We start from the raw sequence: 25,459 nt of genomic DNA, 5'->3' as shown, positions 1-25,459 counted from the left end.
TTTACTTTCTCCCTATAGGAAAAGGGCAGAGTCTGACTCTAGAAAGAGCAGCATACCAAACAGTAAGGAGGTCCCTTCACACCATCCAACAGACCCAGTAGAACTGAGGCGCCTTAATTTTCAAACACCAGGTAAGAGACATGACTCATCTTGCCCATGTTACAGTCTACGCTGAAATTGTATAGTCCAGTCGATACTGCCTTGAGAGATGAATGTGTCACTTTATTTTCAACAATTTTGTGTGTCCTTCTCTTTTATTTTTATATTATTGAGATTTTTCCAAAACATATATCTTGAAAGGAAATTAAGCCCTTTGTGCAAATCTGAGGTGGAGTATAAAAAGAGGAAAAACATATATTTCTTCAAATTTGGACAATTTATACTCTTTTAAGAATAGTTACATTTTATAGGCTTATTAACACAGTTATGATTTTCAATGACATGTATTTGGAAAGAATTCAGGTTCTCATCTTATAAAGTGAATGAATAGGTGGTGGATTAATGTTACATGATTCAGAGTACACAGGATGGGGCAAGAGTAGGTTTAGAGTTATTCATATAGAATAGTACAGTAATAAATAATGATACAAGAATCAACTCTGTGTGTCACGCACTCATAACTGCAAATCTAATTTTGCTTCAGCCTGTATTTATTCTGTATTTTAATATTAATTTGTATCTATGTTATTCTGAAAGAAAAGGGGAGGGAGGGAGAGAGCGAGGGAAGGAGGGATGGCCAAAGAGAAGGCTGGAGGGAGGGAAGGAAACAAAATCAGACTCTCATTGACCGAAGAAGGTTTCCTACCGTGGAGACACATAGAGTGGCTGAGAATAAGAATTTTCTTGTTTTTGAAAATAAATAACATCAAGTGCTTCAACAGAGGAAAACTATTCTTGCTATGGGGCATTTTGTACAGTTAATTGAAATCTAGTTCTGTTTTACTGTCTTTTAAATAAATCTTATTTATAGAAAATGATCAATGGTAAAGAGAGATGAAAATATAAAACTGAGTGGCACTATCTTAATTGCTAATGGTAATGAACACAGTAAAGAGCTGATCCAGGAAGTCTGCTTGATTGAAATGTGGTAGCATGGTACCCCCAATTATTGGGAGGTTTTCTCTGTGTCCAATGGATGTCCTACCTCCCGGTAGGATACACCACGGGTTCGTTCAGCTACACATTTGTAGTGAATTGCTTAGAGGTGAAAATACATGGTTTATTGTATTTAGCTTATTTTCTCTTTAACATGTAGATATGTCATACTAACTGTTAACTATTCAGCTCAGAGAAATGCCTGGCATTTACAAAGTGGTTATACAAATTATAAATGCGCTTTGTTTAACTTAAATTGCAAATGAAGTTTGACTTTTTAAAAATTCTGTTTTAAAAAGCAAAATACACTGAAACGGTCATCAGCATAAAAGGTGGGAAATAAATGTTCACGTAGCCAAAAGCCTCCTGTATGCATATCACTAAACACACCGATCAGTGTGGATTATGCGCATGTGCTGATGCCTGAGCAAAGATCCCTGTGTCACCTTGGCTGATCTCTGTTGAGTGGCCTGCTTCGTGCTCCATTAAGGCAACTTGATATGAATTGAGTAATAAACCTCCTCTGTTCAGCACTTTTTGAAATAGTAGTGCACTGACGTTTTCAGGCTACAGGCACCTTCTTAATTCATGTACTTTTCAATCTGGCTAACCCAGTGTATAGAGGAGCTGAAAGCCACAGAAATAAGCTGGTACATGATTTCTTGACTATGTTGCCTCATCACCGTTATGAGAGCAGCACATTATGGAAATGGGGGAAATAATTAGGTTGCTCAGTATCTCGGGCTTGGCACTGCCTTCACCTCCTCTGGCTTGTGTGTTAAGTGTTATCTGTATTGGAACCACCTTGGTCTTCCAGCAGAGACAGACGCACCCTGTAGGGTTCAGGGGAAAGCGAAAGGCAGCCCCGAGAAGAAAGCCGGTGGGAGTGCTCGTCCCTCCACTTCCAGCACCAACAGAGAATGTTTCTGAGCATGAATGCGAAGCACGAATGGGAACTGTGTAGAAAGGATTACTAGCAGGGGACAGGTGATTACAAGAAAGAGAATAGAAAGGCCTTCAACCAGGAGACCTCCATCTGCAAATACTTCACACTTTTATGGGTAATTTTGCAAATAATGGCCAAACCCAAGTATTCTATTAAAAATCAAATTTTTCCCAATGTATATGGACATGTTAGATCCACACAGAAAGGGAACCTGTGAAAATGCGTATAAGTCACTGGGAAGAGAAATGAAGGCCACAATTGCAGTGACATTCATTATGTCACCAATGGCTTTACAAACTTCCAGTGGGAACCTAAGTATATAGAAGATACCATTTAACCAAGTTTAGACTGACCACCTCAAATGGATAATAGAATGAAGTTGGGGGGATGAATAAAGGAGAGAGGAAATAGTAGAGGAAGAGGATAGAACAACAGAAATTGTCCTGAGATCCTAGCACAGCGGTTCTCAACCTGTGGGTCGCGACCCCTTTGGCGGTCGAACGACCCTTTCACAGGGGTCGCCTAAGACCATCCTGCATATCATATATTTACATTACGATTCATAACAGCAACATTACAGTTATGAAGTAGCAACGAAAATAATTTTATGGTTGGGTCACAACATGAGGAACTGTATTTAAAGGGCCAGAAGGTTGAGAACCACTGTCTTAGCACATCTGTTTGTGCAGGAAGTATTCTGTTGTGCCCTTTAGCTCAGGTAAGCAATCTACTTCAGTTGATTTGTTGAACAAGTCTATTTGCCTCCAAAGATCTATAATGCGGCCTGCTGTCCTGAAAATTGGACCATTTTACAAAGGAAATAGATGTGGCTGTTAATGTGAAATGCACGTTAATGTGACCATTTGCTTCAGCCAGTGGCTATGAATTATCTGAATTACTTGCCAATAGGATGAGAGCAGAAAGTGGGATTGTTAACCTAGGAAACTTTTTGTGCTTTTTCCTCCCCTCTTATTCATGAATAATGGTGGGCTTTCCTGGATGACGAAAAATGACCCTTTACTAGGTGTTGCATAGCCGATGGTATGACACTACTTGATTTTTGTATTTTAAACCAAAATTGTACCTTTCACTCTCTGAAATGTGCTTTTATGTTCATCAGACCTTTGAATTTATAATTTGTTATACCTAAACATTATAAAGTTTGGCAGTGTTTATTAATGGCACGCAGAAGGAGGGAATTAATGATCCATGCATTCACTTTAAACAAATGACTTTCAATGAAATCAGAAGCCGGTGATTTTTATAACCAGCCCCAACCACAGAACATGTTCATGAAAGCAGATTGATTTCTGCTTCTGATGAGTCTGTCGTGGATGATAAAATACCAAATAATACCGTTTAAAATTCAGTGGTTCTTTCAGAAGGTAAAGGAAGACTTTGCTTAGTTCATGGATTCTATGCATTCTACTTTTCCTGTTAAGCCTTCTTCTGAATGAAAAATCTGTTTACTTTTTAAGTTACTTATTCTCGTCAGAGAGTCTGAATGTAAGGAGGCAGACTTTCCCCCCTCAATTCTGCCATCTATTCAAACGGTTTTGAAACACACCTTCCAGTTTTCACATAAATGTGGCACTATAAAAATTCATTCGCTTCAAAGCATCTTGCCCTTCACTGCAGTACCACACACACACCTGTCTCGGGGTTGGAAGAAGGAAAAGGGCAGAATTCCATGCACTCTGTCTCAGCTAAGGCACCAAGTGGAGAGAGAGCACCTGTTGCTTTCAGTGTAACCATCTTTGGGAGGTTGCGGGATGTGGCGAGAACATTGCTTTGGCACATTTTCCCAATTTGGGGTGGCAGTCAAGTCACTGTTCATGGAGCACTGCATTCAAGCATCTGAACAGGGGGAGCAAGTCACACACCTTCCCAGTTGAGAACAGGCACCTCTGTTTGTAGATATTTGCCATGAATATGTTTATCTGTCCATCAGGTTCAGATGCCAGTATATCAGGCAAGTTGTATTTAGAAGGGGAGCTACCTGATCTCTTAAATCAATATGGTTTGCAGTAATAAATCATCAGTTGTTGGTGAAGGGGGTCACTCAGAACCAGTGTGGAACATATAATTAAAGGAACATTGCTTTGTCACCTGTAACCTACAAAAGTAAAGCACAGACCTAAATATATAAAGGTATCATTTAGCTAAGGTTAGACTAATCACTTCAAATGGTTAATGGAATAAACTGGGCAAAATGAGAAAGGGAGAGAGGAATTGTGGCAGAAGAGCTAGAATTGACAGCTGATCACGTTTTACAAGTGGAGGAAGGAAAGAAAATATTTACTTTTAAAAGAAATCTCTCTTAAGCCACATACATCTTTGTGGGCAGCAGTAACTAGGTGTGTGTTAGGATGGTTGATAAATAAGTTACACATTAAACAAAAGTGAACTATGGGAGGAATTATTTTATTTTTATCTTAAAAAAAAAAATCCCGCTCTAGCCAGCTTGGTTTAGTAGATAGAGCATTGGCCTGCGGACTGAAAGGCCTCGGGTTCAGTTCTGGTCAAGGGCACATGCCTGGGTTGCGGGCTCAATCCCCATTGTGGGGCGTGCAGGAGGCAGCTGATCAATGATTCTCTCTCATCATTGATGTTTCTGTCTCTCCTTCTCCCTCCCTCTCTGAAATCAATACAAATATATTTTTTAAAAATCCTGAGTCATTATATGATTGCTCCCTTTCATGCATATTTTTTGTTCTTAATTACAAACGTAACACATATTTTGGAGGGGAGTTTCATGAAATAAAAAAATAAGCTTGTTAGCAATTGTTGTACTTAGGTTGTAGCTATACAGGTGTTCATACAACTCAAATTTGTTGTATGTTTAATTTTTTTTGGTTGGAAAAGTAAAAAACACACTTTTAAAATTGTCTTTTATTCCACTACTTTTTATTTTGTTATTTGACATATTTAAAATAAAAAGTAACAGATTTCCTATAACTACTCCAATTTTACCCTCAAGAAAGGTCTACCATATGTAGCTCCATGCATACCCTTCCAGGCTTTTTCTATGTATTTACAGGTTTTTAAGTGACAAACTATATGGAAGGTGTATAGAGATATAGATAGGCGCATTTCCATACAATTTACTGTTTTAACAGTTAACTGTATAAAAGTAGACTTTGTTACAAGACAGTGGATTAAGTTTCATCTCCCTTTTAGCAACTGATAGCACTCTGCTCTACAGATGTTTGCAAAAGTGTGGACTCATTCCTTATGAACAGAGGCCGTTATTTTTCCCAGGTTTTGCTCTTGCAAGCAATACTGTAATGAGCAGTACTGAGCCTCTCTTCTCACATCATCTTTGCTGTTTCTGAATGTGAGACACCTAGAAGCATGATGGCAGGGTTGTAGGGTAGGCACATTTACCATTTTGATACAGACTGCCAATTACAGAGTTTTTTGAAATGTTGTAGAAAGCTTTTACTTACAGTGTAGTCCCTCTGAACCATGGCCTGTAGAATTGGACAAAATGACTATACTAAATATAATATTGTCAAGAGATGGTGATATACAAGAAAATCAAAGAAATTGCTAATATGTGTTCATATTTTTACTATTTTCCAGTGAAACAAATTTAAAAGTTCATCTCAGAGAAATAAGCTTCGTTTCTAATACAAAAATGGTGTAAGGGAACATGTAACTAATAGCATCATGTAATTCTCCAGTTACCACCTCTCTCTATGCTGGCAAAATCCATCACCCAAACACACACATCAGATACCACATACCACGCACCACACCTTCGGCTGATTTGTCAGTTTCCACCAGAAATTTTTTTCACTCAAAAATTCCTTCTTTCTGTCTCTGCACCCCATACTCACACACCACCCCCCAGAAAAAATTTCAAACAAAAACCAAACTCTTGTGTTTATACTTGCATCTTTTAGGAAAAGAGATTTAAAAAATGATGATCATATATTACAACATACAGACCTCATTTTTATTTTGTAAAGTGACCGCAGTATGTTTTGCCCTAAAGCATACATGGATAGTAGGTGATTGATGGGCTGTGAACAACAAAAAGAAACTCATAAGAAGTTAGCATAGAAAAAGCAGTATCAGCAGCAGAAATGTCTGTACAGCAATTGGATGGGTTTCGAAAGCTCATGTGCATTCTTGATCCATCATTACTTTTAATTGGATCAATGCTAACAAGGTCCATTTTTTCATATACTGTCTTATCTTCATCTTTGGTTTTGTACTGTAAAAAACTTAGGTATATAATGTAGATTAAGAATACCTTATGTGCTCTTTATATATTACACTAGAGGCCTGGTGCACGAAATTTGTGCACTGGCTGGGAGGTGGGGGATCCATCAGCCTGGCCTACGCCCTCTCGCAGTCCGTGGCCCTCAGGGGATGTCTACCTAAGTTGGTAGGCGAACATCCCTCTCGTAGTCTGAGATCCCTTGCTCCTTACTGCTCCTTATTGCTCAGCTCCCAGCTCCTTAAAGGCTCCTTATCGCTCGCTCGGCTCCCTGCTCCTTAGAGGCAGGCTCCTTACTGCTAGCGCTGTTGCAGAGGTAGGAGAGGCTCCCGCCACCACTGCTGCGCTCGCCAGCCATGAGCCTGGCTTCTGGCTGAGCAGTGCTCCCCCCGTGGGAGTGCACTGACCACCAGGGGGAAACTCCTGCATTGAGCATCTGGCCCGGTGTTCAGTGCACATCATAGTGACCGGTTGTTCTGGTCGTTCTGCCATAAAGGTCACTTAGGCTTTTATTATATAGATTTTGAAACTTGGTTCATAGAATTTAAATGGTAAATTTCTGATATAAAGAAACATGGTTTATTCAAATTCTGCACTTTTGGAAATGATACATTGAAAATGAGTTTTAGCCCTAGCCGGTTTGCCTTAGTGAATAGAGCGTCAGCCTGTGGACTGAAGGGTCCCGGGTTCAATTCCGGTCAAGGGCACATGCTGGGGTTTTGGGCTCGATCCCCAGTAGGGGGCATACAGAAGGCAGCCAATGATTCTCTCTCATCATTGATGTTTCTCTCTCCCTCTCTCTTCCTCTCTGAAATCAATAAAAAAATATTTTTAAAAATGAGTTTTAATGATGCCATCCAGTAGTTACTTGAAAAATCACTCTTGGTGTAGTTTTCCCTTAATGATGATCCTAGTTATGGATTAAGTCAAATTGGCATTACATTTTTACCAAGAAGCAATTATACCTTACAGATCAATGTTCTCTTTTGTATTTCATTCATCATTCATTTGTGAGACAGATAGTAAACATAGATTTTTTTTTCATTCAGATTATTTTAAATAGTGCATACATTATGTAAAAAGTCTGACAAATATTTTACAAACTTCCTTTTTCTCTCTGTTAATTCAATTAAGTGCACTTTTGACAGGACTGCAGCAACAAATTTGATGAACAAATTTCTCCCTGTTCCATGACTACAAACTGTTCAGCCTTTATCACAATTTGTTGGGAAGGAAACCATAAAGAGAGGATTCCTAAAGCCCTTACACTTTTTAATAACAGAAAAAAATCACCTGAAAGATGTTCCACCACTATTAGTTACCTCAACAACTCTATTTAGCAAAATAGTTGTGATGAAGTGCCTGTAGACTTCTACTGCGAATATAAAGCAAGTGCTTGATAAACATTTGTTTATAAAGTTATTTGAAGCGTACTGTTGATTAGCTTACTTAATAAAATCTAACAGCATTTTCAAAGCAAAAACATTGTTAATTAGGGATCTTAAAAATACAAATAACACTAGAGTTTTTAACATGTTGACTGTATAGCTTTAGTTCATGGTTTTGTGGAAGCTTATAATAATTTGATGAGAAGTAACTGGAAAATACAGCTGTGTAAGCACCTTTTCCCTCTTCCCTACCACCAAAAGAGACATACCTTCTGTAACGCAGCTGCTACATTATTGGCACACTTGATGGAACTCAGGATAGTTTATGATCTCCGCATTGCTCTATAGATAGCCCAGTCTCACAGCCCATATTTTTGTGTGTGTTACCATTCTTCCAGTGTTAGACGATTTATGAGATAGCATGGCATAATGAGAAGTAACAGGACTGGTATCAAAGCCCCATGTAGCCATAGTTTTACTGAGAATTATGACCTTGGTCAAGTCCTTTTATCCCTCTGAGCTTTGTTTTTCTAATTAGTAAAATTAATGGGAGAGAGGCGGGAAAGTAGATGAACCCACTGGTCAGAGGCTGACTCATGGAAAGTATCATGGTCCTATTCCTCACCCCATGCTTGTTCTCCAGCCCAATGCCTTGTGGATATAAGCATGCGGTATCTCATTCTCAACCTTCTTTGATTTTCTCTTTCTCTCCCTCTCTCTCTCTCTCTCTCTCTCTCTCTCTCTCTCTCTCTCTCTCTCTCTCTCTCTCTCACACACACACACACACACACACACACACACACGAACCTTTTGCTCTTTTCAAAACAGAATTCACAATCTAGTTAGCCAGATGTGGCTGGCAAAGGTCTTGTCTTTGCCCCACAGGGTTTCCACAAAATTCTGACTCAGAGAAACAGAACATAACAATCTAGGTGTTCAGTTGCTATTGAAAAATCTGAAAAGTCTCTCCCTCTTGGCACTGCAGTGCTCTTGGGAAATACCTGCTAGTGCTGAATTGTTTCACCCTCCTGGATGTCCTCCTCAGCCCCCGTTCCCCCTGGGGATGACGCTGACATTGAGACTGAATGTTGGTTGCCCTTTCACCTCACGCTTATTGTTGCTTTTATATAATAGAGAAACGTTTCTTCTTTCTCTGGCCTCCGTTGAAAGGAGGGAAAGAAAAGAAAGCCCCAGAGGCTGCTAGTTGGAAGGAAATGGGGTTGAGTGCGTTTCTTTGCGAAGGTGTTTATGCCACACCTGGACACATTCCTTGACTTACCTTCCCACCCTGGCCCCTTCGCCCACTGGAAACTTTGCCCCCTGCTTTAGGCGATCCTAACTGCCATTCTAGAACGCATACAGTAGAAAGATGCCACGCCTACTTAAGACTTTTTTTATTTAAAAGTCATTTAACTTCTCTGGACTTCAGAGTTCTCCTAACTTCATGCAATGCAAATGCTGGACTAAGCAAGCCCTAAGGTGCCTCTTCACTTAAAATGCTGTGATTTTAATGTTTTACTGCTTACGAGGAAGCCACCACCACATTACTCTCACAAATACGCGCCCTATTAGAAGCAGGTGCCGTGTCTGTCCTCCAACCTCAGGCAGATTCCAGTGTCTGTATCCGTCGTTTTTCATATGAACAGTATATACTGTGGAGACCAAAGCTGCCCAATGAGCACTCTGGTCAGATTCAACAAGTACCTTTAAAATGTATTCATGTTGTGCATTTGTAGCTTCAAACTGATGAAGTCATGACCCTGCAAGTCCTCATCAATTGTGAGCTCTTCTTCAAAGTCTTCAGTGCTAGTAATCACTGAGTTGAGTGTAGCACCAGAAGAAAGCTGATCTCATCCTCATAAATGCTGACATGATTTTTGAGTGAGAATTAAATAAACGGAGTGATAGGTTCCTGTGTAGAATTCTCATAGTGGCTTCCACACTTAGAGGTTCTGGTTTAATTGCTCTGGAAAGAAGGAATTTTAAAACACCTCAAATGATGCTAATGTGAAAACACTGGTCTAATAAAAACTTTGTAGCCTATGAACAATGGCCGGATTACTAGACAAAGGGTTGACAAGACACCACAGTGAAGTCAATGTGTCATAGCTTTCTGAGTATGTCTGGTTTTCATTCAGAATCTAAAATGCTTGACTATATCATATAAGTCCCTATCACTGATGGACAATGGAGAAGTCTGGGGGGAATAATATAACGCTATGTTGTAAAAAAATAGACCTTTGGTGATTATTTTCTGATATGAGCTAAAGAGTTTCCTATTAGAGGACTTTCATCCAGATTTATTCTTTAGCATAATTTTTATGTTAATACACGATATGCATTTTGGTTAGCTAAAGAAAATGGTGTTAAACTCAACTCAAAAAGTAGAATATTAAACTGCATAATAGTTTTGGGTCTTGCAGAAAGTAAATGTTCACCTTCCTTCAAAGATAAGGAGCTATAACTTTTAGAACCCTTATAAATGAACTACATCTAAGAGCTCCTTCTCTCTTCTTCCATATGTTCACAGATTCCTTCTACATATGGTAAAAAGGGGTCACAAAGAAGGAAGTGACTCTAGGATTTATCTAACTCTGCACTTTTATTTTACACATAAGCAAATTAAGGTGCTTAATCACAATCAATTGTCCCTGTTAGTAGATGGCAGAACCAGAAGTGGAATTCATGTCCAGTATTCTAGTCTAGGGTTCCTTCTTCTATGTCATCAGATTCCCACAAGTTCTCCTTTTCCTGTGAAATACCCATTCTGCCATTTTTATTTGTTCTGTAACTTCAGCTGAAACGATACATACTGACAAGTCTTCTGACTAATGATTCTTGAATGCTGTGGTATCTTTGAATGTGATATGTATATCCTAGTTTAGAATGTAAGCAGTCAGTGCAGGGTTGCTTGGATTTCTCTATAATTAGCTTCCAAAATAATACGTGCAGACCATTTTGCCAGTGCATGCCAGAAGTGAATATGTTGATCGCATCTTTGGTTGATGATTATGGTCTTCTGCTGCTGTTATACTAATACTTTTCCCATCTCCAACTGGCTTTCCTTTTGCAGCTTTGAGCAGTAATTCAGTCCCCTACGCCTCCCTGATTGGCTCTGTGTCCTCCCTCTCTAGCCAAACCACCACTCAGTCCATATATGATAATAACTCTCTCCCACGATTCGCTCGAAAAGGTCTAAACATCTTTGTCTCTGTTGTTTTCTCTGTTAAAGCACTGTAATGGATGTTCACATTATTTCGTTTCCATTTCCATTTCCAGACAAGCCTACAGTCTTGTGCCTTTGCATCTCCATTCTTGCCACTGGGGGTGCCTCATCTGGATAAGATCACTTTAATTACCAGACCGCTGTCACCCACCCCTGCCTTCCACAGAATGTAAATTAGTTCGATGCTATCATCTATATGGGAAAGTTCCAGAAATGGGCTCCAACATTTTGGTCCAAATATATAATTATATCAGCAAAAAATTCTACTTCTGAACCGACTCATTTTTATTGAGTCTGCTATTAAGATTTTAACTAACTGGAAGCAGTCCTTCGTGGCCAAACATGCTACCACACCAAAATTTAGAACACTGTGCTACAATGATGATCTAGAGCAGTGATGGCGAACCTTTTGAGCTCGGCGTGTCAGCATTTTGAAAAACCCTAACTTAACTCTGGTGCCATGTCACATATAGAAGTTTTTTGATATTTGCAACCATAGTAAAACAAAGACTTATATTTTTGATATCTATTTTATATATGTAAATGCCATTTAACAAAGAAAAAATCAGCCAAAAAAATGAGTTCGCGTGTCACCTCTGACACGCGTGTCATAGGTTCGCCATCACTGATCCAGAAGAATCAAAGTAGTTCTCTGTTTAATTTGCCGGAACTATTGATAATTTGGCATTTGTGATAAAGGAACTTACTGGGTGACTTTCAATAATGACATAATTTCTAAAATGCCCATAAAGTAATCACATGTCATGTTGACTTAATGGTCACCATTCCACAGGCTAACACCCTCCAATGAGTCCTAGGGACAGCCGACTGTCAACATGACTTCCAGCTTGAGCCCCTCTCTCACTCCCTGTCTGCTTCCGAGGCTTCCCTGGGGGCATGCTAGTTCAGGTGTTTCTAGCCAGTTGGGATGTGTATCGATAAGGCATGAGTTAGCAGGTTCTTTCTCATGTTACACTTAAAAAATGAATCCGAAAGAAATACAATGCAAATCATATGAAAATGTCAGAAAACATTGGAAAGACACAGGAATCGTCAAAATTAGCAGTGGATTATTTTGAATTGAATCCGTGGAACTGATATTCTTCAGCTGGCAGACTGAACTATGCTGGGCCTGCCACCACCCCCACCCCCTCACCCCGACAGGACTTTCTTTCTTTTTTCACCTTTTCCCCTCCTTGTTCTTTCACTAGATTCATTTCGCATGAGTGGACAAAGATGTTTACACCTGGGGTAGATTGTAGGTTTACTGGGGGTCGAATAATGGAACATAGGTAGTAAAATACCACAAAGCCTAGTGTGGGCCATTTGTAAATGCCCAGGAGAAGGTCACAACCCCAGCTTCTACAATCTGCTGCTAGTGGAAACATTTTTGCACCTTAGTTTGGTGTCTGATTTTGTCATCAGTGATTATCATCTATGAGCTGTGGTGCATGCTATTCTTTGCGCCCATGTTTGCATGTGAATGTCAGTCACCTACAGATTTGTGAAGTATTAAAGCGATCTTCATCGAGTCACAATGTATAAGTGAATCCTGTAAAAAGTTGCTGCATTTTTATTAATCCCTTTTAAAAAGTATACCAGGCTATACATTTCATTTTTTTTTTACAAACTCGTTCTATTTTGTTTTATTTACACCATCATTTCCTTTGCAGGTTCAGATGATTCCGGTTACCCTGGTAACCTTCATTCGTCAAGTTAGTTTTCCTTGATTATGCATAAGTCACTTTATGTTTCCTATCAAGCTACTCCTCTTTCCCTTTTAGGCCTTCTCAGTGTCCGTTTTCTTAGTTCACTTTACACCATTTAATTCCACACAATTTCCATTTCACACAGTGCAGGAGAAGGAGTTTGAAATGACCTAATAGTCATTACTCAAAGCAGAAGTTGACATCAAGCCTGTCAGTTTTCTCCACTAGCTAACCGCATCGGTTCATAGCACAGTAATGCTTTCTTTTACACCAGGAGTGTTAGTATGGGAACTATGCTGGGTGACTTTTCATTTGGCTACAAAATTCATTCTTCCAGAGCATGTCCTGCTTTGAGTAACCAAACTATCTGCCTGCTTCCTCACATAAAACATCCGTACTACTCACACATTTTTCAGGCCATTTCTAACTATAGCATTTTCTATATTTTGGAATCATTAGCATCACTTTTATTGGTTTTCAAATGTGTTTCTTCTTTCCTTTCCCTAGGTATGGCTAGTCACCCTCCAATACCTATCTTGGAACTTGCAGATCATATTGAAAGGTTGAAAGCAAATGACAACCTGAAGTTTTCCCAGGAATATGAGGTAAGTCGGTGTGTTGATACTTGACAGTAATCTCTTCTTTGGAACCATATTCTTGAGAATTAACTTTATCAGTGCCTTTTCTTTTCAGTGTGACTCATAATCTGACCTAACAGTTTGTAACAAGTAGCCAACCTGAAAGTGTCTGTACAGTCCATACAGTGTTTATACTTTTAAAAGACGTTTAATATGTTCCGTGGGTTCAGTGTTACTTGGTGAAGTTGATTTATCTTTTCTGGTTTTACATTCATGACATATACTGAATTAATAAGCTTCCCAGTGTACCAAATGGGGGCCAAATACACTGATTCCTGGTGATAATCCTCACTGAGAAAGAGAGACTACAGGGAGTAGTAGCTTTCTCAGGACTCATAATTGTGCATGGCCTGAAAACGCTGTAACGATGGACTCATAATTGTGCATGACTTTATCCTTCCGTCTAGAATAGTACTGTTTTAACATTAAGATAGTCATGTGTTCTCAGAAAATTACCTGTTTTGAAGTAATGGTGAACTGAATGGTGTCTTAAAATTTCAGAATTTGCAAAAGTGCTTTGTGAAAGTGAATGAAAAGTCTGTGTGTGTGTGTGGGGGGGGGTGTATTGTGGCATTTGTCAAGCAGAAAGTTGTAAAACTGGGTATTTCTTGTATTCCCAAAGAACAGGGACCCATATTAAAGCCAATTCATGAGTTATGGATAACCGAACATTATTCTTTTAGGCCCGATTTAACTTAGCATAAGATTGCCATGTACAACTAGAATCTTGCAGCTGTGCCACACAACAAAAGGTTGTTGAGTGCCTGAGCAGCCCAAGTTCTACCAGAGAGTTTCTACTGATGACTTAGCATCTTGAAACACATCTCTGTTACCTCTCCTGGTTTCTGTTGCATTCACCTTAAGCGAGGATGTTGGACAAGATGATCTGTCCTTCCCTACCAGCTCTAACAATCTGTCCTCTCACATGTGGTGAGAAACTCTAACAGGAGCCCGAGCCTCATGTGGTAAGAGGGTTATTAACATAGGAAGAAGCTCCGTGTAAGAGAATGAGGAGTAGTGAGGCCTGTGGCAATCTGGATATTTGCATGAACTTTCTAAAGTCTTCAACTCTTTCACTTTTGATTATTTTAAATTACTGTACTGGCTAAGCAAAACATAACTGTAGCTAGCCCCTTGCATTTCCACACTGGAGAGCTGGATAGTCTTTTATTCAATTAGACTACTCCAACATCTTTGTCAAATATTTGATAGAACACAAAAGGCATTTTGTCCGATTTTTTATTTGTTCGTTTTGTTTGAGTTTTTTTTAATGTTTATTGCTTTTGGGGTAGTTTTTGTTTGTTTGTTTGTGCTCATTGTTTAAATCATTTTTTTTTTAAATTCTGTTCCAAGTATTCAGGAGAACATTTTCAATTTTATGAAACTCACCTTGGATTATAAAATGTCTTATTTTACCAAATGGTCCCCTTATTTTTCCCTTGTTCTTCCTCTCAGCCATAATGGCTCTTTTAAACTTAATGCAGTATTCTTTAAAGCAGTTTCTGTAGATTTTGATTAAGGCTGCAAATTGAGTTTAACGCAAAAAAAAAAAAAAAAAAAAATGAAGACATATGAGGAATGCCACCCGGGGCAGCATATAAACCTAGTGAAGTATCAGTTTTCACCAACCAGATGTCTTTCTCCTCTACAACCTGCTCTTTATCATCATCAGGATTCTTCTCATTGCTTTGCTATGTGATTTTCTCCATGGTTCCCCTGTAATACTTTATTCGCAATTATGAATATCATAATGAGCCATAAAAATTAAAATTTAATAGCTTACCCCGTTCATAAGCCACTATTTCGCTATCAATATCACTTTAAAACTATTGCCCTAACTGGTTTGGCTCAGTGGATAGAACGTAGGCCTGCGGACTGAAAGGTCCCAGGTTCGATTCTGGTCAAGGGCATGTACCTTGGTTGCGGGCACATCCCCAGTGGGAGGTGTGCAGGAGGCAGCTGATCGATCTTTCTCTCTCATTGATGTTTCTAACTCTCTATCCCTCTCCCTTCCTCTCTGCAAAAAATCAATAAAATATATTTTTTTAAAAACAAACAAAAGAAAACTATTGACAATATTTGCATCACTCAAGCAATTTCAGTTGTGTGCACTGACTACAATCGCTGGTCTTTACATTGAAATTCTCCAGAATGCTACATGTAAATATCCTGTAATGATACTCATTTAGCCGTTAGATCAGAAGTGCTCCTTGAAAGTAGTTATGAGAACCGCATGCTGGCAATGCTCCCGTTAAAAACTCCCCCAGTAGCCATTGCCGTGATAGCTTACACTGACTCTACCCTTTGTCATGACCATGATCTGTGATTAAAGCTCCCTGGGCATGAATTGAGTCTACTGTGCTTTAACAGCCATGAAGGAGATACTTAAGTGTTGTGTTCATCTGGGATAATAGGATAAAGGCCTCTGCATAATATTTTAGGTCACAGAGCAACACTTTGAAAAAAAAAGTTACATATTATTACCCAAATAAGTATGAATGCATTTCTTTTTTTTTTTAATATATTTTATTGATTTTTTACAGAGAGGAAGGAAGAGAGATAGAGAGTTAGAAACATCGATGAGAGAGAAACATCGATCAGCTGCCTCCTGCACATCTCCTACTGGGGATATGCCCGCAACCCAGGTACATGCCCCTGACCGGAATCGAACCTGGGACTTCTCAGTCCTCAGGCCAACGCTCTATCCACTGAGCCAAACCGGTTTTGGCTGAATGCATTTCTTTACTGATTTTCAATGAAGAAACTGAAGGAAAGACAAGTCACATTACTTTCAAACATCTCATTATTTTGTCAGAATCACTATAGATTAATGTTTACTCTGACCTCTCAAGGTGCATGAAGCTAGATTTGTTATCCTAAGACTAAAACAGATTAAAGGTACGAAAGCTGTTAGCACTGATCCGAGGTCAGAATAGGAGGGAGGTGGGTTGAAATGGTAGAACAGCATCATTAGATCATGTGAGAGAATTGCTTTCCTGTCAAGAAAACTGGCTCACACTTTGGATACAACAACCGCTGGAAGAAGGGACCTGAGACATTAGTATAACTGCATCTTGAAGGTCTTTACGAATACTTTGGGTTTTCATTTTGTGATATGAGACTGCAAAATTCTACTGGAATTTAACCAGCCAGAATTTGAGGATGGCATATTGAATGCAGGGAATAAAGTCCTCCTTAAAGTTGGTGTCCCTGTCAAAGTCAATGCTTTAGGTGGTGAATTTTCAGACTTATTCAGAATACTATGTATAGGTCTTGCTAAACAAAGTCTTTGCTAATGCTCATGGACATCTGGAAACCTAATTAAAACTGATTTCTGTTCCCAGTGCTGGAAATGCTCATTCAGTAGGTCAGCTGTGGTAGCCAGGAACATCCATTTTATTTATTTTTCCCTAGTTTTATTGATACATAATTGACATATAAAATTGTATTCGTTTAGGATATACAATATAATGATTGGCCATATGTATATATTGCAAAATGATTGGTACAGTAAGTTTAATATATATCAATTTACATCATTACCATTTTTTTTCTTGTGATGAGAACTGTTAAAATCTCAGCAATTTTCACATATACAATATAGTATTGTTAACGCTTTTCATCATAGCGTCCATTACATCCCAGGACTTATTTATCTTGTAAAAGGAATTTCATATGTTTGACCACCTTTACCCATATCCCACACCTCTAACCAACTGCTTCTAGCAAATACCTTTCTATTTTCTGTTTCTGTGAGTTCCGTTTTTTGTGTTTTTCTACATTGCACATGTATGTGAGGTCATAGAATATTTATCTTTCTTTGTCTGGATCATTATATTTAGCATAATGTCCACATAGTCCATTCATGTGTGTGTAAGTGGCAGAATTTCCTACTTTTTATGACTGAATACTTTCATTGTATATATACCATACTGTTTTGATCCACTCATCCAGCAATACACATTAGGTTGTTTCCATGGCTAAGCTATTATAAATAATGCTGTAGTAGACATGGAGGTACAATATCTTTTCAAGATAGTGATGTTGTTTTCTTTGGTTATATACCCAGAAGTGCATTACTAAATCACACAGTAGCTCCATTTTAATTTTTAGAGAAACGTCTATACTATTTTTCGTAAAGACAGCACCAATTTTTATTCCCACCAACAGTGCACAAGGGTTTCCGGTTCTTCACATCCTTGCCAGTGCTTATTTCTTGTTTTTGATGGCAGCCTGTCTAACTGGTATGCTATCTTATTGTGCTTTTGATTTGCCTTTCCCAGATATTAGTGATGTTGAGCATCTTTCCTTGGGCCTGTTGGCCATTTGTGTGCCTTCTTTGGAAAAATGTCTATTCAGTTCCTTTGCCCATTTTTAAATCAAATTGTTTGGTTATTTGCTATTGAGTTGTATGAGTTCATTATATATTTTGGTTAGTAACTCCTTATTAGATATACAGTTTGGAACTAACTTCTCACTGGGAATATCCATTTTGAAAGAGTACTTCAGGTGACTTTGGTGTAGGTAATCCGAGGACTTCAGTTTGAGAACCATCATTGGTTTGGGATAATATATTACAGAACATGACCCTCCAGTCTTGATTTCACCATTTACTGAGATGGCTGATAAGCCAGTATGTGAGATTCATTGGACAGGCATCACAGTTAGCATTGTCATTATTAACATTATATACATAAATCCTATTTATATTAGATTGGTTGTAAGTAACTGCAGTCCATAATTTGCATTAGGGAGAACAAAGGGGAGTTCATTTTAATTATAAATTACTTATTGTAAATTTATTTTTAATAAGGCCAACAGTACAAGAGTGCTTTAAGAACTGTTTCCAGGACCTAGAAGACTGTTGCGATTTCTGGTCATCATCTCTGGAACTCTCACCTTTGTGTTTCTCTGGGCGAGCTTCATTTTTCCTCCTGTTTCTTGCTTCTCTCATTCGCATATATAAAATATGGTTCAGATAATACTTTTATTCACATAGAGGTCCCCCTCCAAAGAAGAGACAACATTTTTTCTTACCAGTCCAATTCCAAATGCCTGAGAACAAACTCTGAATTCCAACTCACTCATTTGTTGTGGAGACACACATTAGGACGCCCTTGCTAACAGCGTGCCCATCTAGATCTGGCCCCTTCCTTGGATTGGAGAGAGGCTCTGAACTGGAAGGACGAACTGACAGTGATCCACATATTACCACAGAAAAGCACTATGCTAAGTGTGGAAGGGATATAGCAGTTATAAGAAACATGTTCTTCCAGGATGTCTAGTAGGCCAAAATAGATCAACATAAAAAATAACATGAAGCAAAACAAGGAGCTAGTCCTAAATACTAATGGAATCCTGCTGGGCTTTAGTAAAGGTCAGAGAGTGATGAAGAACTGGGGAAGGTATTGAAGAAAAAGTGGTACCATTCACGGAACTAGGAAAAAAAGGAGTGAGGAGCATTTTGTCAAGGGAAGGGTCAAAGGTAAGTAGGAAAAGAAATCTGTGTTACTTTCCTCTTCAAAGTATGAACTACAGACCAAAAGCATTGGTATCTCCTGGGAGCTTGCTGGGAATGCAGAATTCAGGGCACTGTCCTATACCTACCCAATGTGTGTCTGCATTGTAACAAGACACCCTGCTAAGTAGGCTTGTGATGACTGAGTAAATTGTTTATGGTGGGAAGTTGGGTGAAATGAATTTGGACCATAAAGGCCAACAATTGTAATGAGCTTTCAGTGCCAGACTCACCAGTGTGGGAGAGGGTGAGGGACAGTGTTAGATAGGATATGGGATTTATACCCAGACAGATTGTATTTTGAGTTGAACACAGTGTCTGGTGTAGGCTCACATAGTTTTATATTCCTATGAATGTTTCTCATGCATAATGTGTGTTGCTATGAGAATTAGGGAATATGGAATATGTGTGCATGTGTATAAATTCTAGGAAATACCTGTGATGTGTGTGTGTGTGTATGATTTATACATCTATATGTATGTATATACATATGTTAAGGGGCTCAATAAATTGTAGCTAAAAGTGTAAACTATTTTTATATAATGTGCCAAAGAAAGATTTTTGTAGAGAGATAATTATACTAAGTTATTAATAAAGTATCATGTAGTCTTAATAAATTAATAAAGTATTTATTAAGTTCCTACAATAGCTATCATCAAGTAATTTGCCCTTTCATTGAACAAAGCATTTCAATGAAAAATTGCAATAAAATCAATCCTATGATAAAAGGTTTTTCAGAGTATGATGAGAATACGGAGCATACTTACAAAGTGGTTTCTTAGGAAGGTAATTTGTCATCGATGTATAAAATGGAAAGAGAGAAGGAGAGCCTGGGGAGAGGAAGAAGAATTAGGGGATTATAAAGCACACATGCTCAAATTACCTACAAGTGTGCAAATAGCACTGTTACAAGTAGAGATACACTGACTTCTGCACACTGGCACACCTGTCTTTTGTAATGCGAGTGAATGAGACAGAAGCAACCTTCTCCCTCAGTTACGAGGGCAAGTTCCTTATTTTCTAGACATAGTGTTAATATACTGTTGACTGTATGGACTCACTCCACCCCATTGGTCAAGACCCTGACACGACGGTTGCCTCGTGGTCACTATCAAGAAAATTTACAGTTAGAGAATATGTGAAACTAGCTCCCAGTTTGTTTTTCAAGGTACAGTTTCCCGTGGAAATAGTCCCTGAGATCACATCATCTATTTCAGGTACGTTATTAGATTTTATACATTTTGTGGTGTAGGTGGAGAAAATAACTCCCTTTTCAAACAGTTCCAAGAGCAAATTTTCTTCCAGATTCCCAATGGCTGACTTACAGATGACCCTTTGGACACAGTCCATCCTGCCATGACATTGCACAGTCACGAATACTTGTCAAACATCTGGCTTCAAATTTGTTATGAACTCTTTTAGTAGTAATATCTCAAACAGGCATAGTATAACTACTCTGAAGAGCAGTCTTTTCTGTGGTGATCGGAGAGGGGCAAGAAACTGGCTCACAGAAAGCTGGACGTATTCTGTTCCCATCACAAAGTCCAGTCCCAACATCTTTGCTGCCATCGTGGAGTTGTGTGATATTCAATCTCAGCGCTCACATGCCCTCCACCAGTTAGCATCCAAATGTGCTGAGAGGTTCTTACTGTACTCACGGCAATGCTTTCACGCCTCGTGCCTGTCAGGTGGTAAAGAACTTCTTATCTGGAACTTTTCAGATATCAGAGTCCTGTCCTTCTCTTTTAATAACACCATGTATGTGGCACCTTTGTCTATTAAGCTAGGGTATTCACAACACTCTGGTGAGAGAGGTAAAGATATATTATTCGTGAATAATGAAATATATTAAGACAGTACCAAGACATATAGAGACTTTACAATTATTGCTTAGAATCAGGGGTGGGCAAACTTTTTGACTCGAGGGCCACAATGGGTTCTTAAACTGGACCGGAGGGCCGGAACAAAAGCATGGATGGAGTGTTTGTGTGAACTAATATAAATTCAAAGTAAACATCATTACATAAAAGGGTTCAGTCTTTTTTTTTTTTTTAGTTTTATTCATTTCAAACGGGCCGGATCTGGCACGCGGGCCGTAGTTTGCCCACGGCTGGCTTAGATCATACTTTTAAATGTTTAGAGTTGGAATAGACCTCAGAGCTGAATCATCACATCTTAGAGGTCAGGAACAAGAGGCTAAGAAAAGAGTGACTTGCTCAGGGTGACTTACCTAGTATGTGGTTGAACCAGGTCACAAATTTATTCCCTCTTGTCATTAGAAGAACAGCGTGCCTTAATTGACCTGCTCTAGAGACCTATATCTTTTACTGTTTATAGAGTCTAGAAACCTGGGTCTCCAACTAGAATAATATTTATATCAAAAGTTTCTGTGAAAATGTCATTCTTATCAATTTGCATGGCATGACTATCCCTTGGAACACCCAGTGGTTTCCCTATGACATGCTAAGAATGCATTTATTTTCTCCGTAGACATTTCTTCATTCCCAATGGTAAACGTTGTATTTTCCCATAGAAGGCAAACAGTTGTCTGTCATCAAAGCAATGACCACAAAGAAAACATTTCTATTTTCCCTAGGAAAAGACTCTTGGAGTATTTGACCATGTGCGCCAAAGTACATTCGTACGCAGATAGCTTTTCATTGCTACATGTTTTGTAAACCTGCAAGCATTCATGATGTAAAACCACTTGTTATATCTGTTTACAATTCATTTATAATTTATGTGTTAGCTCATGAGGGAGACTATTCATTAGGGCACTACACAGACACAAACAAGAAACTACACACACACACACACACACACACACACACACGCACGCACACACACACCTACCCCTGACTTGTTTTGTGTGTTTGCCACATTTGAATTACTAGATTTTTCTTGGAAGTGGCTCCTCCATCTCCCTAAAGTAAACAAGTGGAGGATGACAGAGATCTATTTCAATCTCTTATGCAAATTGAAGAATACAATAGATGAGGGAAAAGCATCCATTTTTTAATATCTTTGACACATGAGCCACAAAAGATAGAAAAAATTTTTAACTTTGAACAAATTATGTTTTATATAATAGAATGAGAAAAATGAGTGAATTCATGAAATAAAAAGTAATAACAACTTTTGTATATCTGAGCTGTATAAACCAAATTGACTCCCTTAGGGGGATACTGAACAGCTAAATTTACTATTCCAAAGTGCAGTCTCCTGATACTCTAGGATTGGGGGTGTGGGTAGGGAAGCCATTACCCACTTCCTGAGGAACACAGCTTCCGATTGGGTCCAAGCCCACCTGCCACTCGGGGACATCGGCTCGTTTAGCTAACAGTGGCTCAGTGGCTAGGTACATGGACCTGGACTTACACTGCCTAAATTTGGCCACTGGCTCAAGCCGTGCGACCTTAAGCAAATCACTGAAGCTCTCTGTATTTTCATTTCTTCGCCTCTACAAAGGAAGCAATGATAGTGCTTGCCTCATAGGTAATTTAAAATAAATATAAAATTCTTAGCAGAGTCCATGATACAAATGCTCAGTTGTCTTAGTAACTATTATTTATTTCATCAAAAAGATGCCATCAGTTTTATAGAGATGGTTAAACTGCGAAAAATATGTATGTTTTTGAATCAGTGAAACCCTGGTATCTTCTCATCCCTGTCATTGGTCAAACCGCTAGGACTTTGCTGAAATTACTAAAAAAGTTAGTAGTAATAACAAAAAATATAAGAAAAGAAAAAAAACTTTGCTAGTTTAAAACAATGCAGTTAGCACTTACTCTGTTGCCCTTTCTCTTATTCTAATTATTTTCTGTGTTCAAATATAGCATCCCCCTGATCAGGTGTTATGCCGTCTCTGTTTCCCAGTGGCCACCTGGCAGCAAGCTCAGCACTGATGACTAAGCCAAGTGTGTGTCTGGATCGATTTCTAACTAAATTTACAGTTCACAGAAGCTCTTTGTTGTAATCAAAATTCCTAGTACCAACACCAGAAGCAAACAGAACAAAGAGTGTCTTTTTGTAAAAAGAGCAGCTTTCCTTGGTCCACATGCCACCTGACTTATCAGCAGTGAAGCCTTATTTTCAGGCCCTTTTCTCTGAGAAAATAGACTGTTATTATCTTTCAACAGTAAAGAAGTCAATACGTTTTAATGCAGATGCCTCCGATTTAACTCAAAGGCACCTACTGACTAATCTCCCAGTGTAGTTTTTATAGGAGAGATGGGCCTGCCACTTGGCAATTTGAGAAACTGCTTTCTTCGTAGCTAAAGACCAGCCTCATCAAGTAAGATATAAAGGTGCAGAGAGCCCCTTCCCAGCTGCCTGGCATTCTGCATCTCGTCAACAAATCTAGTCGGACACAAAGACACAGCAGCTCACCCTAGCATTGCATCCAAGAACAGCGTGTGGGTATCTGTGTTTATAGTCTTTTATTCTTTCTGAACTTGTGCAGTGATTAGAGATCAAACTGTAACCAAATTCTTACTTTTCAAAGCTGATTTTTTTTTATATATTTTTTTTTATTAATTTTTTACAGAGAGGAAGGGAGAGAGATAGAGAGTTAGAAACATCGATCAGCCGCCTCCTGCACATCTCCCACTGGGGATGTGCCTGCAACCCAGGTACATGCCCTTGACCGGAATCGAACCCGGGACCCCTCAGTCCGCAGGCCGACGCTCTATCCACTGAGCCAAACCGGATTCGGCTCAAAGCTGATTTTTATTTGGACTTTTTAATGTTTGTTCTTGTATCTACTTTTCAACCTAAAAACTCCTAACTGGCATTAAATCCCATATATTTTATATGTGATGTGAGCTTTTTATTTTGTTGTATTTTTTCTTCTTGGAGTCATCTGGCCCTGGAGGAATCTCGTATAACTTTGGTTTTCTCAGTCCTTGTTCTCATACAAGTTCATTATAACTAATTGGCCCTTGACCATCACTGGACATTGTCCAAATTGTCTTTCCACCTGTTCCCACGTGGAGCGTGAGGCTCTCAGGAAACAATTAATCTTGAAGTGTCTCTAGTTCCAAAGTAAGCTTTCAACTTCAAAGAGATGATAGTCAGAATTTAGAAAGTGACCACTTTTTGAGTTTTATTTTTATTTTAAAATGAAATTGGGATTTTGGGGGGGCCAGAGTGGTAAGTGTACATTGAGAGGGATGCAATAGCAGACGCCCAAGAGAGATCTGAAGTCAGGGAAAACAAGCCTTATATTTTGACTGGGCCAATTAGTAGCTGTGCTGCTTGACCCTGCACCAGTTACTTGCCCTTGAGTAGCTTTGGTTCTCTTATTAAAGTTGAAAATATTAGCACCTACTCATGAGGTTGTTATGAAGATGAATATAGATTCGGCACCTGGCCTCTTGCCTTTCTGTACAAAGCAAGCACACAGTAAATGCAAGTGGCCCTCAATGCTCTGAACTTGAATACTCATGACCTACCTGCTAGTCACTTAATAACACTGAACTTTCCTCACAAGTCATTTTATCTCCTAAAATATATCATCCTTCTTCCAAAAAGGAGCTCTATGAAACCAATTAAGAGAAGGTCAAGGGGTGATGAAGATGGAGGGTGGTTATGATGTCTGCAAACTTCTTTCCATATTTTATATGTAATGGAATTTCTGGTAATTAAATCCATATTAATGTCCAGAAAATAATCCTTGTCCCTGGTGAGTAGAACCTTCCCTCCAATATGTATTTTAATGCCCCTGGACAAATAGTTTACCTCCCCTGATCTCTTTCCTTATTTATAAGAGGAACCAATCAAATGCCTTCTTCATCTGCCTGACATTTACTGGAGAAGAGAAACTGATCAAGGAATAACCTCTGCTCTAGGGTCCATAGCGTCTATAGGAAAAATAGAAAAAGAGCCAATAATTATCAGAACATGATTGGTGTGGGGAGGGGTCATTTAAGAAGGAGCCATACTGAGGAGAGGCCTCTCAGAGAACATCTGAGTTGAAGAGCCACTGAAATTTTCTAGAAATGCGAGACTGCAGGGCAAGGGAGATGCACATAGGAAGAAGTGGAGATAAGGAAATGGCTCATATGGGGGACCCAGTTTGGTCTGTACCTGTCATTGCAAAGCCAGGGTCATTTTACTGAGAGGTGAAGTGGGTAAGGTGACTACACCCTTAAAGGTTGTGACAACATGCTAAGGAATCTGCACTAGATGGTCTCAAAAATACTCTCAAGGCCTGCAAGTGATTTCTGGCTGCTTCTAAAGCTGCAAGAACCCCAGGGACCAAATGAATGCATCTATGTTTATGTGACTTGTGACAATAGTTTATGGGCAGAATCGTAACAGTGCTGCAACAAGGGATTGGGGCAAGGAGAGCCTGCTGCTGCCCTACATACCTGGGATGCCTTTACTTATTTATGCACTTCTTTTCAAATGTAATAAATGGTATTGGCAATATTACTTGCCATGTTTTGTTTTGTTTTGTTTTGTTTTGTTTTGTTTTGTTTTACTGTGGCTAAACAGTTTGTCATTCTATTTGAAAAGTAATTGTTGGACACACCCCACCACGGCCCAGAGTACAGAGAAGGTCAAAGAGAAGGATGTGAGCATTTAGATGTTACATGACTTGTGGATTTAGCAATGCCGTGGGGAACATCTAGTCATCAGAGATGCAGCAATTGGAGTAATTGGCTTTAACTAAGAAGTTGATGCATGCAGCATAATCAGAACTGCATT

General features: G+C 39.0%; 1 protein-coding gene across 25 annotated transcripts in view; it reads left to right on the top strand.

Moving 5' to 3' along the window:
- Nucleotides 1-25,459, top strand: part of PTPRD (protein tyrosine phosphatase receptor type D) — a 1,393,726-nt gene that overhangs the window by 1,267,299 nt on the left and 100,968 nt on the right. For 24 of the 25 annotated variants that reach the window (XM_036331134.1, XM_036331158.1, XM_036331156.1 and 21 more), the window contains 2 exons: nt 19-131; nt 13,100-13,197. In XM_036331134.1, coding sequence (XP_036187027.1) covers nt 19-131; nt 13,100-13,197 — 211 coding nt within the window. Of the gene's footprint in view, nt 1-18; nt 132-12,556; nt 12,599-13,099; nt 13,198-25,459 lie in introns of all 25 variants that reach the window. The other variant, XM_036331152.1, reaches the window with a different exon arrangement.

Source organism: Myotis myotis, unplaced genomic scaffold, assembly GCF_014108235.1.
Source record: "Myotis myotis isolate mMyoMyo1 unplaced genomic scaffold, mMyoMyo1.p scaffold_m19_p_12, whole genome shotgun sequence".
Classification (NCBI taxonomy): Eukaryota; Metazoa; Chordata; class Mammalia; order Chiroptera; family Vespertilionidae; genus Myotis; species Myotis myotis.
This window is presented reverse-complemented; position numbering and strand designations above follow the sequence as displayed.